Source organism: Sapajus apella, unplaced genomic scaffold (genome assembly GCF_009761245.1).
Source record: "Sapajus apella isolate SASKATOON/1434 unplaced genomic scaffold, GSC_monkey_1.0 scaffold211, whole genome shotgun sequence".
Classification (NCBI taxonomy): Eukaryota; Metazoa; Chordata; class Mammalia; order Primates; family Cebidae; genus Sapajus; species Sapajus apella.
Genome location: NW_022437151.1, coordinates 220,901 through 238,562, shown reverse-complemented (window position 1 = coordinate 238,562; position 17,662 = coordinate 220,901). Strand labels below are relative to the sequence as shown.

At 55.5% G+C, this 17,662-nt stretch overlaps 1 protein-coding gene across 1 annotated transcript in view; it reads right to left on the bottom strand.

Annotated features, from left to right (window-relative positions):
• ADAMTS2 (ADAM metallopeptidase with thrombospondin type 1 motif 2) overlaps positions 1 to 14,057 on the bottom strand; it is a 219,394-nt gene extending 205,337 nt beyond the window's left edge. The window contains exons 1-2 of the mRNA XM_032270494.1: positions 13,852 to 14,057; positions 12,462 to 12,856 (exon numbers count right to left, since the gene is read on the bottom strand). Of these exons, the coding sequence (XP_032126385.1) occupies positions 12,462 to 12,856; positions 13,852 to 13,978 (522 nt within the window). The 5' untranslated portion in view covers positions 13,979 to 14,057. The remainder of the gene's footprint in view (positions 1 to 12,461; positions 12,857 to 13,851) is intronic.
• Between the last annotated feature and the right edge of the window lie 3,605 nt (positions 14,058 to 17,662).

The window sequence follows — 17,662 nt, the reverse complement described above, 5'->3', positions numbered from 1 at the left end:
CTGCCACTGCCCTGGCTTTGGTTCTTGATATCCCTGGTCCCAAGGATGCAGAAGCTCCACAAAGAGAAGAATGCAGCAACTCTGGCAACCTTGACGGTGGGGACAGACACCTGGCACACCTTTCCCCTCCCCCAGTGCCCGTCATCTCCACCCAGTGCTGGTCACCCTCCCATTTCCACTCCATTCACTCCCAGATGGAGCAAAGTCCAGCCTCATTGGCCCCCTTGCTCAGGTGCCCTCAGGTGAGCAAGACACCACCTGCACAACCTTCCCCAGCAGCTCTGCTTGTCCGACCACCCTCCCCAGTGACGACACAGCCCATGAAAACCTGGGCACCCCAACAGGAAAGACAGCCCAAAGGCCTAGCCACCCTATCCTAGGTGGGGATGCTCCAGCAGGGCAGGGGCTCAGCCTTGACCTTGTTTGCTGGGAAATGCACCAAGAACTCAGCAGCAGGCCAAGGAGAGGAGAATTAATTCCCCTTTGCAGCACTTCATCCTGCTTATGCAGGTGGTGGGGCTTACCTGTACTCTGAGGAGGTAAATGTTGGCAACAGAGACTTCTGGGTGGCGTCACAGGAGGTGACATGTAAATAGGAAGCTACGGGTGCAGAGTGCAGCTGATGATGAAGGGCCCCCCACCCAGGAAGGGTCCCCCAGGTGATGAAAGACTCTGGGGAAGAAAAGGGGGGCAGGGAGAGGGGAGAAGGGGCAGGGAGGGGAGAGGGCATAAAGGGAGAAGGGAGAGAAAAGGGGAAAACGGGGGATGAGGGAGAAGACAAGGGAGGGGAGTGGGAAGAAGAGGAACGAGAAAAGAAGAGGGAGAGAGAGGAGGGAAGGGGAAGAGAAGCTGGAGAGAGAAGAGGAGAGGGGGAGGAGGGGAGGAGGGGAAGGAGGGAGAGGCTCCCAGCACCAGGACCCAGCACCACCTTGTCCTGTGACAGTTGTCTTTGCGCTGCCTTTGGGGCTGTTCAGGAAACTGAGGCCTTCTCCCTATCAGCAGGGCTGAGCCCTGGCCTGGGACCTCCCCTCGCTCTATCAGAGCCCCCAGGGTGGGTGAGGTCCACTGTGATCTGTCTTCACTCACATCGCTTGACACCAGACACGTCGTTTCCCTCACACCCACCAGTTCTCCAACCTCCAGACGCTAGCTGGGTGCCCCACAGTTCAGTGCAATACTCACACCAGCTACCTGGGGTCAGCTTGGCCCTCAGGTTAAGGGCTCAGTCCCACAAGGCGGCCCCGCTTCACATACCAGTTGCAAGTCCCAGCTTTCCACCTGTTCTTCTGACCAATCGGCTCTAAATTGGGAGGGTCCCACGACTCCCTCCTCATATTGTAATTTGCTATTAGGTTGCTGCAAAAGTAATTGCAGTTTTGGCCATTAATAGAATGGATCACAGAACTCAGGGAGGCATTATTACCAGTTGATTATTAAGGACACAACCCAGAAACAGCTCCCTAGGAGGGATGTGCGGGGCGAGCTAACGGAGCTAACTGGAAGGGCTGCAGAGCTTCCGCGCCCTCTCTGGGCACTCACCCTCCCAGCACCTCCATGTGTTCACCAACCCGAAGCTCTCCAAACCTTGTCGTTTAGGGGTTTTCATGGAAGTTCCACTACTCCTATCCCCAGAGGTTGGAGGAGTGAGGCGGAATTCTCTACCCAATAATCCAGAAACTCTTATTTCAGGAACCGGGGGACTCAGACCAAATATGACAATTAAAGGTGTTTCTATCACCCTTAACACTCAGGAAATTACAAAGGTTTTGGGAGCTCTGAGGCAGGAACTAGGGATGAAGAACAAATATACATTTATTATTTCCCACTATCACAGGGCCTCAGACAGCACGTCTGCCTGTGACCTGACCTGCATTGCCCCGGAGGCCCAGAACTCAGCTCAGGGCCAGTGAGTAGGGATTAGTGGCCAGTGGCCAGCCATCGTGCAGAGAGGGGAGGGAAGGAGGAAGAGAGGGAGGGAGGGGCGGGGAGAGGAAGGGAAGGGTAAGCAGGGGAGAAGAAGAGACCAGGAGCCTCCCAGGGCCTGGGCACCTGCCTCGCGGGGGCGCTGAGGAGCACCAAGGAGGATGCCTGCCACTGCCCCCACCTTGCCTGACCAGCTCTGCAGGATCAGTGCTCAATGCTCATGGAGCTCCAGGTGCCTGCCAAGCACAGACAACCCTACAGCAAGGGCCAGCTGCTGCCTTGGGATCCCACACCCCCTTATTCTGCCCACTTCCCTGTGAGGGCCCCTCCGTCCTGTGTGGCCTTGGGGATGGCCATGCGAAGGGGGCTGCTTCCTGTTGCCAGGGCTCTGGATTTCCAGGTGAGAGACCCAAAAGCAGAGGGCCAGGAACCAACACCGCCATGGCAGCTTCCCACATCCTGGCCTGGCCAACCCATTGGCCATCGCTTCCTTCTGCCTCAAGCCCCCCACAGATTCCATTTGACAGAGGCCAGCCAGCCTCATTTCCCTCTGCTCCCTCACTGACACACACCTTGTGAGGCAGGTGGTGTCGCAACTGGGGAAACAGAGGGTCACAGGCCAGCAAGAGAAGAGCCAGACCCCAAGTCTGGTGAGCCCTCAGTCCCCACAGCCCTCTCTAGGTCAGTGAGCACCCATCATGCTGTGCGAAAGACTCTCCTGTGTGGTTTTTGAAAAATACAGACCCTGGGGTGCACCCAGGTCTGATAAACCAGAACCTCTCAGGATGGGGCCAATGTACAGGTGCTATTCAAAGCTCCTCAAATTCCATGCCCGTCAGCAGGCAGGCAGATAGATCACACAATGGAAAAACTCTTTTCTGCAAGACAAGCCACAGATTTCTTTTCTTCTTCTTCTTTTTATTTTCTGAGACAGAGTCTCACTCTGTAGCCCAGGCTGGAGTACAGTGATGTAATCTCATCTCACTGCAACCTCTGCCTCCCAGGTCCAAGTGATTCTCCTGTCTCAGCCTCCTGAGTAGCTGGGACTACAGGCATGCACCACCATGCCTGGCTAATTTTTGTGTTTTTGTAGAGGCGGGGTTTCACCATGTTGGCCAGGCTGGTCTCGAACACCTGACTTCAAGTGATCCACCCACCTCAGCCTCCCAAAGTGCAGGTATTACAGGCATGAGGCACTGTGCTGAGCCTACAGATTTCTTCTAAGGAGGGAAGTGTCTAAATATCTTCTAGGAGCACATGGGGTAACAGATAACAGTTAGACTGGGAGTGCAGGGGACTGTGCAGGCAGCACCACCACCTCAGAGCAGAGGGCAGAGTCCACTGTAAGACACAGGAGGAGAATGGAGAGGTTGCTCCAGAGAAACTGGATAGAGGGAGGGAGACACCACTGTGGGGGAGGAAAAGAACCCTCAAATCAAAGTGGAAATCCCCCACACATGGCCCAAAGGGTTTTCCAAGAACAGGCTCCTGTGTGGCAGAAGGTGCTGGCTCCCCATCTTCTGCAGGAAGGTCTCCCTCCCTATGAGTGCTTCCCATGGTGCGTATGGGGACTAGGTTTCATTTCTGGCCCAGCAAAGTAGACAGCAGAGGTGCTGAGGCTGAGAACACAAGCACTTTGGAATTGCAACATCTCTGGCTTTTGGAGGTGGGAAAAGAGAGCGTTAAGAGTTAAGACACATTTTATCCTGATTTCAGCTCCTTTGCTGATAAAAATGGGATCTTAGAAAATGAGAATTCAGAGGATATTGCCTTCACATGAAATCCATCTTAATCCACAAGCAAGCGTTGTATTAATCAGAGCAACACCGGGGCGTTGCCGGTAAAGCCACAGACGAGGATGCACGTAGCCACGGCTGTGACTTAACATCGCTCTGAAGGTTCCAGACGGTGCATACTGGAGATGAGAATCCAAAATGATCAGTGTTTATAGAGACTGCAACTGTATACCTAGAAAACCCAAGGGACACCACAAAGATATATTAAAACTAATGAGTTCAATCAAGCCACTTGATAAAAGATAGTTCCATAAAAATCAATAGCCTTCCTGTGCACCAACAATAGAAAGTATTCAATTCGCAATGACAAAAAGAAAAAACCCTCGAAATAACCCTGATTTTTAAAAATGGATGACCTGTATTAAACAAAACATGGAATACTTTATGGAACAACATCAAAGCAGAATGAAATAAATTGAAAAACACACCATGTTCCTGAAAAATACTGTAAATTACGTCAATTCTTCCTTTAATTAGCTTCTAAAGTTTAATTTACTATCAATCAAATTCATGAGGGATTTTTCTCCCCAACAAAACAATTCTACATTTGAAAAATAAACATATGTGGCCAGCCAAGAAAATTTTGCAAGAGAATTCCAGCAAAGGGGGAAGTATCCAGCCAGATGTTCCAAAGCCACACAGTCCAACAGAAATAGAACTGGAGCTTTATATGTAGCCACATTAAAAAAAAAAAAGTCACAGGTGAAACTAATTTCAGTAATATATTTTACTTGACCCAGTATGCCCCAAATATTATCATTTCAACCTGTAATCAATACTTTAAAATGATCTATTAAACATTCCACATTCTTTTTTGGGGGGGTACTAAGTCTTTGAAATCCAGTGTATATTTCACACTCAGAGCACCTCTCAATTCAGACCAGCCACATTTTAAGTATTCAATAGCTTTGTGTGGCTTATAGCTACTGTATTGGACAGCGAAGCTTCAAAGTACTTAATACTTTGAATATTAGAGCCTTAAAGTTCTGATAATAAACACAGCTTAGTATTGGTACAAGAATGGAATGATGGGAAAGTAGAATGTATCTGTGGTATTGCTTAAGCCGAGGTTTCACTTGCAACCGACTGGTGGTGGCACACTCCATGATCCATAAAATAGAGAGATACAGATATATACCAACATGCTCACAGCTCTCGAGTCCCTGTCATACGTCCAGAGGCTCCGTCCCAATCAGAATGGCCACTATTGAGCCTTGGACAAGTCTTGCATGAAACATACAGACACCTTACTTTCCATGTAGTCCCAATCGCTGCTTTCAAAGGAAAAATACTCAGGTTTAAAGATGAATCCTGGATGTTCTGCTCAGAGAGCTGTGAGGGCTGCTCCCTCCAACACGAATTTTTCAGTTTCCCACCCCTGAACTGAGGATGCACTCAGCGGGTCTCACACCCTGGCCCTGGCCCTGCCTCCTGGGCCACGACGCTTCCGACTGCAGTCCCTCACTGGAGGCGCATGCCCTGTCAGCACCCTGGACACTCGAAATGTCTTTGAAGAATCATACTGTGAGGGCAAAAAGTTAGGGTGCATGCAGAAAGGCGTGTGTGGCTTTACATTGGTGAGGCAAATACCTAACCCTGGAGGAAGGATCGCTACTCTGTAATTTCACCAGAGGAAGACCCCTGGAAGCGGACAAAGCTGCCTGAACTCAGTTCCCACAGGAGCCATGCCAAGCAATGACCAGGCAGGAGAAATGGCCCACCTGTTAGGCTGCAGACAGTATCAGAGAAACCAAGCACTGCAGAGCGGGGCCTGTGCCTCCAGGGGACCACAGGTAGGGCACACAGTTGCAGTTTAAATGGGAGTGTCTTCTCTTTCTTGGTGGTGTATAAAGTGAGGTGTGTCCTGTAACTGGAGGCACCTTAGAGCTAATGAGACACAGACACAGACACCGCTTTCCACCCACGGGCCGGTGAAGTGCATACGGACAGAACCCACCTTTTGCTGTTGGAGGAACTAAGGTTTGCAGCATCGTGGTGCTTGTCCAGGATGCACAGCCGCGAGGGGCACAGGGACCACGTGACCCACAGCAGCCTCCAGACCACACTAAACACCTGCTTCCCTGGTTAGCCCCTGAAATGCACAGGGCGGGATGAGGATGGTCTAGAACCTGCCTGGCCTCAGCAGCACCCAGGCCTTGGTCCTAGATACCAGGGTTCCCTTTGCCTCCGAGCGGAAGCTGTGCACCCCACTCTGCAGCCCTGGAGTCATCGTGCAGTGTAATTGAAATTCATGAACGAGCCCGAGTAGCTGGCTCCAGGCTCGGTAATAACTTCTCCATATTAATGGCAGCACCGCAGACCCAGTGGACAGCTGACATTTAATATGAAACATACGCAGCAGAGTGAGCAGCTCCTACCTGGATCCACCCATCCCAGGGTGCCCACCAGTAGGGGATGGGGGCATCTAAGGTGGCACCAAGATTGAGGGAACTGGGGTCTTCCTCTCCCTTCAGTACCTCTACCCCACTTCAGGCCCCTCTCCTGCAGGACACAGAAAACCCCTCCCGAGAAATACATAAACACGTGCTGGCCCATGCTCACTCAAATGAACACACTCCCATGCAGATACACTTGTGCACACAGTCACATGTCCACACTCATTCAGACATGCACGCACACATGCACCCCCACACACACGCACCCCCCCACACACGCACCCCCCCCACACACACTGTGTGCACGCACTCCTAGATGCAAGACAGGCACAGGCAGCACGCACAAGCATACACTCCCACACACTCCCTCCACGCATAGGCCAGGAACACGCATACACTCCCACACACTCCCTCCATGCACAGGCCAGGAACACGCACACACTCCCACACACCCCCTCTACACAGAGGCCAGGAACACGCATACACTCCCACACACTCCCTCCATGCACAGGCCAGGAACACGCACACACTCCCCCACACCCCCTCTACACAGAGGCCAGGAACACGCACACACTCCCACACACTCTGCCATGCACAGGCCAGAAACACACACATGTTCACATGCAGCCAGCAGCCTGCTGTTCTGGAAGCAACACAGGGACCCCCAGGACTGCCCAAGCCAGAGAGGGAGGTGCAATAAGGAAGAACATGTCTACCTGCCAGCAGAGACCCAAGGTCCCAGGAGGTGTGCCAGGCACACTTGCCCCTCTGGGTCTTCAAAAACTGGCCTTGAATGTCAGGCCAGTGGGTTTGGATTTTTTTAAGAGCAGTAAGAACCACAGCTCAGGCTGCCACGAAGCCAAGCTGGCCTCGCTGCTGAGCGGATGCTCCTGGCCCTGGGGCTCACAGCAGATGAGTCCCTGGCTGATTCCCTTGCCCCTGTGAGCCTCACAGCAGGCCTGGGTGAGGACCTGGCCTTCACCTCCCAGCTGACTGCAGGAGCGCCGGCCTTCGCTCAGGCATGACTCACTAAGCGCTGGAGACACAGGGGACAGGGAAGCCACGGTGAGCCATCGGGCAGGAGAAGCCTGCCACAGCCGAGTGAGCACATGGCTGCGTGCAGTGACCAGTGCCAGAAACACGCCGGCCACACCACGGAGTGCAGGCCGGGGCTGGGTAACACACTGCGGCGGCCCAGGAAGAGCTGGCATCCCTGGGCTCCAGCTGAGACCAGCACTGACTCTGCTGGCCTTCGTGAGGGGCTGGGGGCCTGCTCCACTCTGCCTCTCCCTAAAGGATTCCAGGGGAGAGGCCAGCCCACACAGAGAGAACCCCGCATATGTACTCTTAGAGCCTCGGTTTCCTACCTGTGAAATGGGGCCACAGTGGCTGGCTCCCAAGAAGACTGCAGGGGCTGGGTTTAAAGCCCCAAGTGGAGGTAGATGGTGTGGATGCTGCTCCTCGGACCCCCTTCTGAGGCTGACTGCTGCCTCCAGAGGGACTGCGCTGCACTGCTGGGTGCCTTGGGCATCTCCTTAGGGGACCTCAGCTCAGGTAAGGTGGTGGGGGAGGGAGCCACTCCCCCCCACTCTCAGGGGCACCTGAGGAGAACACTGGAGTTCTGCCCCGTGCAGCCCTTGCTCCCAGAGTCTCATTCCAGACCAGCAGAGCATGTGACTCAGGTCGGAGCTGGAGGGCCCTGACCAGGTCACAGGGGCCTTGAATGTCAGGCCAGTGGGTTTGGATTTTTTTAAGAGCAATAAGAACCACTGAGAGGTCTTAAGCGAAGGCATAACATGAGTTCCTGCGTGGTTTATAAAAGCCCCTCTGGCTGCAGCTTGGAGAAGGGTGGTTGGGGAGAGACCAGGGAGCGCTGGGGGGCTTGGGAGCAGAGGCAGGGCTTGGCACCAGGCGTGGAGGGCAGCTGGGGCCTGACAGCTCTAGGATTGGAACTGGCTAGAGGAGGGTGACCCTGAAAAGATGGGGTCTGGAGGAGAGTGGGGAGACCCAAGTGACTTGAGGAGTATGGAGTCATCCAGGGAAGGGGTTCCAGAGGCAGCCAAGCAGGCAAGCCTGGAGCCAGGAGGACTCCTAAGCCCAACATGGGGTCTGGAGTCCAGGGACAGGGTAGCCACACCCATTTTCACCATCCTACACAACTGTCCTCCTCCTTTCTCAAACGATAGGCCCCTCTCCATTCTAAAGTTTGGGAGTCTGTCCCTCCCCCAGTTCCAAAGGTGGGTAGGAGACTTGGGCTAGGCCTGTACCACAGCTACGGGTTTGAAGACAGGCCTCAGATCCCTCCCCCAACTTTCACAGGTGTCACCCGGAGAGGAGGACCTTCCATTTCAGAGGGTTGCTTCCTTGGAAAACAAGTTGGGCTTGGAGCTGCTGGTGGCCCCATGTGATGGGCTGGGGTTGAGGCATGGAGAGCATTTCTGAAATGAATGCCGAGTGGCAGGGCTGAGAGATGGATGGCATGCTCTGAGCCTCTGGATTCAGCCACGCCTGAGGCCAACACTCCTCAGGACCCCAGATAATAGACCCATGGTGTTCCTTGTTTGTTTCAGCCACTATGAGCAGGGGTTTCTGTCACTTAAACTGAGTAAGTCTTAAACAAGGAGGGTGACAAGTTTGGCGGAGGGTAACAAGTTTGGCAGAGGCTGAGAGTGGCCTTAGCATCTGTGTAGGCTGCTTGCAGCTGGGGCCCACAGGGGCCTCTGCTCCTACCTGGGGAGCCCCAACACCCTAGAGAACCCAGAGGTTCCTGCAGCCCCTCTTTGATCTTCCTGACAACCTCTCATTGCAATCCAGGTAGTGCCAAGAAGAGGTGGGAGGAAGGAAGACCCTACCACAGGCAGCTGCAAATCCCAGGTGCCCCTGGCCCGCACTGCACAGTCCCAGGCCCCCGCCAACCCACACCTGCCTGATCTGCTCTAGCACCTGAGCCTGCTGGAGCCCAGTGTGTGGTCTCGAAGGCAGCAGCCTTACTGGCAAAAATGAAGCTCATCTGGATCCCTTAGGCCAGCTTCTGACTTCTCTCTGTGGCCTTTATGACTCGTAATGTCCAGCAAGACAGAGTGGGTACCTGGCCCGGACAGCAGCCCCACAGGGGAGCCCCAGCCTGAAAGGCAGCAGCCCTGGCTTCCTTCTTGCCAAAGGACCTTGGATGTCTCTGAGCCTCAACCACAAAATGGGACAGCTCTAACTCATAGGGTTGTGGGGCTCGCATCAAGCCCCCAGGGAAGGGCATACACTTCCTCCTTCGGGCCCCAGGATTGGACCAGCACTGGGAGGGCAGACGGTCTCCACCACCCAGCCCATGGAGGCTTTCTCCACTGGCCCTGCCCAGCCAGGTGGGAGAGGATCCCTGTGCTGCCCTGAGTGGGGAGGCAGAGGTGGCCAGGGTTGCTTCCATCCTATGGAAGTCCCAGCTGCAGTCCCCCACCAGTGAGAACTTAGGCCACCCATAGGAGCTGCAGCCCAGCGCAGGTCACCAGCCACTCAAGGGCCACTTAGCTCCCAGGACTGCTCTTGGCGGCACTCACGCTGATGGCGGTCAAATCTACAATGAGAATGTCTCCGGGAGTCAAATAAGAAAGGTAGGAAATGTTTTAAAGAAATGTATTTAAAAAATTCTTTTTGTAGGCATGCAGAAAAAGGCAATAAAACGTAGTGAGGATGGCCTCAAAATCAGACAGATATGTGTTCAAATGCTGGTTTTAAAGCCTGAAGCAAGCTATCTCAACCTTTAGAGCCTCAGTTTATTCATCTGTAGAGGGGGATGATTTTGGGACATATTCCATGTGGTGCTGTGAGGGTTAAACAAGGCAATGTGGCATGGGGGCTCAGCAGAGAGCCTGGCACATAACATTAATAGGAACACAGTCGATTGTCACTTATCATTATTACCTTTTACACCAAAAGCCTTCTCACTGGGTATTTAATGAGCATGTAAAAATCATGTGAAATTAGCACACCTACCATGCGGCTTGAGAGATACTGCAAAACTCTTCTGTAGCAACGTGATGTACAAGAACACTTTGTTCAGCATTTTTGGCTCATGCCTTGTGCAGAGGTACATTTTAACCCCTCGATGTGGATATTACAAATAACTTCTCTCCACCTCACAGAGCCTGAGTGTTCCACCTGTAACCAGGGATGAAAATGCCTCCCCGACAGGGGTTCTGTGAGGACAACAGGCAACCTGGGTAAAGCCCCAGGTCCTTAGCAAAGAAGCCTATCATAATAGCACAGGGGGATTTAAAAGCAGAACAGACACATACACAACAACAACAACAACAACAACAACAACAACAAAAAAGTAAGAAAAGAAAAGAAGAAGAACCAATGGAATGGTGCTGTCCCACTGTCCGAGGCCATTATTCACTGACAGCATTCAAGGCCGCTCAGGGAGGTCCAGCCCCTTTTCCAACCCCAATTATTCTTCCCACCTCTGGTACACGGGACACCTCAGCAGGCCTGTCCTGCCCTGGCTAATTCACACCTGATACCTCTGCACACGCTCCTCCCTCTGCCCAGGTTGCCAACCTGCATCTTTTCCAGCTGGCCTCTCATTCTTCCAGCCCCCATGCAAACAGCCCCCTAGGAGCACACTCTTCAAGTATTGGCCAGAGCTCCGTCAGCCACCCTGAGGACCGGAGGCCCTGGGTGGGTACCAGACCTGCCTCATCACTGACCAGTACAGGGGATAAACACATGGGAAGGTGCTGGCTGAAGAAATGAATCACCACATGAACTGCTGAATGAATGAAACAGTGACAAGTCCTCACCAAAACATTCTCCATCAGGAATTCATAGTACACAGATGTCAGCCCGCCAACAGACTGCATCCCCATGTCAACTCCCTCCACCTCGTCTCATCCTAAGTCGGCAGCAAGCACCTCCTTTCATTTAGGAAATTCACCTCCATTGTAAAATGGGACACACCTCTGAGGCCCAGGACATCCTCGGAGACAGTGGGCAATGTAAAGGGCTCGCCACTTTAACCCAACTCCTCCAGGGATATTTACAGTTGTTTGCAATATGCCCAGGTTCTAACTAAATCCAGCCAAAGGCAGTGATTTTCCGAAGCAACAAGTGACATTTTGTGTCTCCATAAAAAGAATGGCAGCGGTTGTGGGGCCCTGGTGTAATTGCCGGCTCTGCAGAATGTAGCAAGAGCCTGAGTGCCTGAGTAGGGGTGTGCTCAGGGCCCACGGGGCTGGGGGAGGAGTGCCCTGAGCAGCAATTAGAGCGGAGCCCATGGTGGGCGGCTTCAGATGTCTGGCCAGCACAGCCAGCCTGACCACCACACACCCAATCCAAAATAGAAAACTGCAGTGGCTTCTGCTGTGTGCCAGTCCCCAGGCAGCCGGACAGAGCACCGCCAATGTCAGCCTCCTCCCTCAGCATCGATCCAGGCTTCCTCTGAGGCCCCCTTGTGCTGAGCCACAGTCCCTCCTGCCCTCTCCAGGAAGCAGAGCTTCCAGAGCTCCAGTCACAGGACTAGAAAGAACCAGGCAGTTCCAAAAGGGACCCCCTAGCCTCTCTGTTGTCCTTCAGGGGCTGCCCTCAAAAGATTGAGCAGCTCATGGGCACTAGAGCCTTCATTTCCAAATGCAACCCTCAGCTCAAAATAGAGAAAACCAACTTTTCAAATAAGCAGCTGGAGTTTAACAGGAAACCAGAGCAGGAAAAACAGTGGTTTCCAGTCAGCCAAGGGGCAGAAGGCTAACTGGGCTTTTCAGCACCACTGCCTGCTCCCTGGGCTGGCATCACCTGCACACAAGGAAACAGGAAGACTGACTGCCAGTCTATAAGTCCGCCACACATATATCATGCATGCCAATATCCACAAGGACAGACGTGCACTCAACAGATGCTCAACACATGTATGTGCAAAAACCCACAGACACGCGCACAAGAGACAGTGACACACACACATGTTCACACAGGTGCACAGGCAACCAGATGCAGGCACACACTAACGTTCCAGAGCACATGTGCACACACTCACACAGGTACACACACATACACACACACACCCATACAAGCCAGAGACCTGTGCAGACAGGCAAAAGAGAGATGTGCTCGCTGCTGCCTGCTGAGCCTTTTGAAGACCCGGGCCCTCCCCATGTATAAATGGCCCCTTGCTCAGACCAATCAAAACAACCTGTCTTCCATCCAACCCCTTCAATTGGAGCACGAGGCTCCCTAAAGCGCGGGGAGGGCAGAGAAAGTCCTCGGCGCTGGCCTCCCCCTCCCAAGGAACTCCTAGGTAACCCTTTTCCAAATCCCAGGCTAGAGCAGCGGAGAGAAAGGAGCGAGGGAAGTGCGTACTCACCAGCCCATCGCAGTTGCTGAGCGCCACAGAGGAGGCTTCGGCTAGGCCGGCCACGTCCCCAACGTAGAGACAGCTCCCGAGCAGGGGCTCCACGCGGGTGGTGCCCGTCTCGCCCTGCCACTCCATAGTGGCCCCGGGCGCCACGAGGCGGTGGTTGGGCCGCAGCCGCAGGTGCAAGTCTCGGCCAAAGACAGTGACATTGTAGAAGAGGTGGTTGCCAGGGTCCTCCTCGTTGCCTCCGGGGAAGCTCGGGGTCCGGACCGGGGCGGCCCTGCGGGCTCGTACCCCTGCCCCGGCTGTAGCTCCCGACACCACGTGGGACACCAAGCGGCCCTGGGCGTCAGTGCGCACGGGCACCGCCAGGATGCGCTCGGCTCCGTGCCCCAGGGACCCGCCTGCAACGGGAAGGGGCGTTAGATCCGCAGAGCCCCGGAGCCCCGCCGGCAAGCCACGCCCCCCAGACCCCGCCCCACTGCGAGGGGAAGAGGCATTCCGCCAGGCAACCCCAGAAGCAGAGCCTGCACCTCCCCGGCTTTCCTGCAACCGGGAAGGGGCGTTAACAGGGCCACCACTCCAGGGCTTCGCCACCCCCAAGCCGGGGACCCTGCCTGCCAAGAGCTCTGCCTCCTGCCCTGTTCCTGATTGGGGCTCGGTGGGAAGCTCCCTGTGCCCGAAGGGACGACCCCGTCAGACAGTCGCTCGACCCTTGAACCTACAGTCCTTGGCAGGACGCGGGGCTGCTCGGAAGCCATTCCAGGTTGGCCCCCTTACACGGGCGCCACGACCCCTCGGCGGCCCCTGCCGCCGGAGTGCTGTCACCGCTGCCCTCCGGAACGGCGGAGACTCGGCTTCCCGGAGCACTGGCGGCCTGTCCTGCCTGTCCAGCTCCCGCTCAGCCTGCTGCCGTCCGCCTCTCCCCTAGCGCCCGAGGACAGGGAGGGGTGGAACAGGGTCCCTCCGATCTCCAGGGATCCCCTCCGGGGCGCCCCAGCCAATCCTCAGGGCCCAAGGCGACGCTCTGGGCAGCCGGCTCTTCCTGAGCGTCCCCGGACGCGAGTCCAGGCGCCGCCTCACCCTGGCTCCCCGGGACCAGCTGGGGCTGACTCTGCGCCCTCCGCCGCGGGGCTTCCCCGGCCCTCCGTCTGCACCCTCAGCGACTCGGGAGCCGCCAGTGCTCCGAAGCTCCCCCCGGCCCAAGGCGATCCGGTGCGCCGCGGGGCGCCCCCTGCGCGACCAACCTGGCCCCGAAGTTAGCCAACTTGGCCCCGGGCGGGGCGCGCGGAGTTTGCCCAAGTCAGGCTGGACGACGCCTGGGGAGGGGGCGGCGGGGTGCGCGGGACGGGGCCCGGCAGGCGGGGTGCGCGGGACGTGGGGGCCCGGCAGCACCTACCTGGGGGGTCGGCGGCGGCTGCGAGCCTGGCTTTCGCGGGCGGCGGCGGCAGTAGGAGCGGCGGCAGCAGTAGCAGCAGCAGCGCGAGGCAGAGCAGGCGGCGAGCGGCTCCCGCCGGTGGATCCATGGCAGCCGGACTGCAGCCGGGGCCCCGCACTCCCAGCCGGCGCGAAAGTTCCCCGCGCGCCGCCCAGCCCACATCTGGGGGCAGCTGGAGCCGCCCGCAGCTGCAGCACCGCAGGGCGCGGGGCGGAGGAGGCGGGGCGCGGAGGGGAGGGCGGGGGGAGCGCGGAGGGAAGGCGGGGAGAGGGAAGGAGCGAGCGAGCGAGCGAGCGAGGGAGGCGGGCGGGAGGGAGGCGAGCGAGGGGGAGGGCGGGAACGGCGGGCGCCTCAGCCTGCGGTGACCCGGCGCTTTTTGGCGCGGCCGCCGCCGCCGCCCGCTTTCCTCTTCGCGCCGCCGCCGCCGCGGTGCCGGGCTCGCAGCGAAGCAGAGACACCCCGAGGCGGCGGCAGAGAAGCGCCACGGGCCGGGCCCGGGGAGCCCCGCCGCCAGCCACCCCAGGCGCACAACCTCCAAGAGCTGCGCCGGCCGAACGTCCCCACCTAGAGAGTCCTCGGGTTGCCGGGTCCTACCCATCAGTGGGAATCAAAGGATGTATCACCCTCTCTCTGTGCCCTGGGGCAGGACGGGGTGCAGGAATGAAAGGGGAAGGGGGACTGACTACTGGGTCCTAGGGGCTGAGCCAGGCCTGATGCCCAGATGGAGACCACAAAGGCCAGAAGATGCTGTTAGGAGGGTACACCCAGGCTGCGACCCCAAAGATCAACTTTTGACCTTACTGAGAGGCAAGATTCTTTCAGTCCCCAGCTCCTCTTCCTCTGAAGTCCCTGTCCCCAGTCCCCCGTCCCCCATCTGCCTTCCCATCCCTCCCCTGCAGCCTCAGCACAGCACAGCGTCTTCCTGCCAGACCTGGGCTCTCTGCCCATGAGCACAGTCAGGCTCCTGCCCTCACCTGTCCTCAACCCCACGTATACATTCTGTCCTCCCACCATTGCACTCCCAGCCCCCAACCTGAAATGGCCTCTCCAAGATCTGCCCACCTTTTCCACTCGAGCATCCAAGGGCACCTTGGTTCATCCTGGGGCCAGTTTGCTGTTAGAGGCCATTGCCAACCGGAACCTGTCCCCGATCTCTCCTCCCCAGCAAAGCCCTGATCCTCCCATGCTGTCTATGCTCAGCGGCCTCTCCCCAGGGCCCGCCTGGGAGCCTCCTTTCGGGCTGTTGAACATCTCTGTTCTGGGACCCCCAATTTCTGCCTCACTTCCCCAGAGGGTGAACACCAGCCCCTTTCATCTTCTCATTCGCCCTGCCCCAGGCCTGTGTGGCTAGGGCTTTGGCCTTTGCCTTGGCCAGGGCAGAGGACCCAGAGACGACTCAGGCCTCTCCCTGCTGGCCAGGAGGTCCCAGTCATAGGTGGAAACAGGGCTTATACAGCAGGCTGTAACTGTGATCTCACGTTCTCGGTTCTTTCAATTCTGGGGCCTGGGTGTGAAGGCGCTGCAGCTGAACAGCCATCTTCACCTGCAAGCTGGGCTCTTTCTGTGTCACTAAGGGTGCCTGAGGCTGGATCCAGGCCCCAGGCATGGTGAGACACCCCATGGAAATTTAGATTTGTAACTTTTCTTGAGAAATTGGAAGATGTGGCCACGCTAGACCCACACTCCTGCTTAGCGGCCGTTAAATGGGGCACTTACCTTGCGGTTAGTGGCAGATCCCTCCTCTCCTCACTCCCTAGAGGCATCTGCTCTTGTGACCTCTGATGACCCAGCTGGTTGGTTACAGAGAAAGTTGGAACTGGAATCCTAGTGTATCACAAGAGAGATGACTCCAGAGCTGGGAATCCAGGAGGACTTCCCATAAGAGGTGGCATGAGTTGAATCATGAAGTGTGAGGGAGCCAGCCCAGAGTTGTGTCCAGGTGCTGTCCTAGAACCCATGACACATTCCTCCAGTAGTTGTCATTGCTTCCATCCTCTTCAAACCATGAGTGAAACTCAACCAGCAGCCTCCCCTACTTCAAGGGTCATGTTCTATACCTTCCTGCTGTATTTATGGTTGGGTATTTCTTTATGCAGCGCCTAAAATTTTACTTAAAATTTTTAAAGGATACTTTAAATCACTACCATAAATGGAAAAGCCAGTATCTCACCATCTTGCCATAAATCAAAGATAACTGCTATAAATAAATGCAACAAGAAGAAAAATGTTTCAGTTCTAGACATTTCGACCTGCAAAAGGCACCAAAGGCTGAAGATGATTAGCAAGCGTTACAAAAGCCTTAAGATAGACTAGCACAGAGATCATTTCTTTGATGTGGTCAGAAGGATGACAGGAGACCTGGAAAGGAGTAACTGACTTTGTGAGTCCACGGCATCTTCTAACAGGTTCACGCAGCTAAATTATATTGTATACTTTGTGATACTTGCTCTAGGATATTTTTTGGAAAAAGAGTTTGTCTCCTGGACACTGAATAACCCCTGACAGCTGTTTCTTCCCACATCACTCATGCCCCTGCCACCAGGGTTGAGTTGGGGACAGAGCAGCACCCTTCCCTGGGCCATCCTTTAGTACCCTCAGTGTCACCCACCAGGGTGGTGGATGAACGAGGCTCACACGCATCTAACTTCACAGTTAAACCCTCAGGGAGGTGGCAGGGACTTGCAGACACATCCCAGCTTCATGATCACTTGTCCTCCACTCAAAAACAGACAGAAAAACAAAAACAAAACAAACAACCAAAGAACAACAATCTTCCTACTTCTTCAAACCTCCATGATTCAGCTCTCGCCTCTCCCCCTCTACTGGTGTGTGCCTTTCTTTGATCCTCCTTTTCCTCTTCCAGGTAACATAGGGGACACGGAAATCCCAGTGGCTCTCTGCTCCTCTGCTTGTTCAGTCTAGAGCCCAAAGACAAAAACCAAGGACCGCTGGGCCAGTGCCGCTGGATGTGTTCAGTGTATGCCACATGCGCTAGTTTCTATTGGAGCATGAAAGTCTTCAGGTCTGGCTGTGCTCTCCAGCCTGCCGCAGTCCTCACCAACCCCTGTTGCCCTACACCTATTGCTCATGATTGTCAGTAGCCTGTTCCCTGAAGGCCTGGAATTGTCACCCTCATCAAGAAGCCCAGTGTTTGTGGGGAGGAGTGAGGACGATTCAGGGTCAGCTCAGGCCTTACACACCCAACCCCCTTAAAACCTTCCCAAGGATGTGAAGTGCAGAAGGAGGTGGGGACCTTTCAAATCCTCTTGGGTGCCACAAATCACCCCACATCCCTGGCGGAAGGAACATTAAGGAAGAAGAATGTTTTCCAATGCCCACTGCCACCTGCCTCAGTGGGTGGGTGCCCTGCATTGCCCTGAAAGAAGGGTCGGGCTGCCTGGTCTGGCTCAGACTGCCAGGTCACGTTTGTCAGTACAGACCTCATTCAAGACAGAACCCTACTTGAGAGCCACTGCTGTCCCCTGATGTCCACATAGAAGCCAACCCCCAAGAAGGTCATATGCTTTTTGACAAAGTCTCCTTCCTTGGCACGACCTGCCAAGCAGATGGAGGCAGTGAGGTTTCTTTGCCCTCCCTAAGGACAAGCAAGCTCCTAGGGGCTGTGGGAAAGGCTGGACTCTTCTAGTCTCCCTGGTGCCTGCACACAGAGCAAACCAAGAATGAGGGGCTAGTGACCTTGTCGAGGGGCCTTGAAAGCAGCAACTCTGTCCAACTTTGCTGTTGGCAAAGGGCGGGTACAGTGGTCTCATCT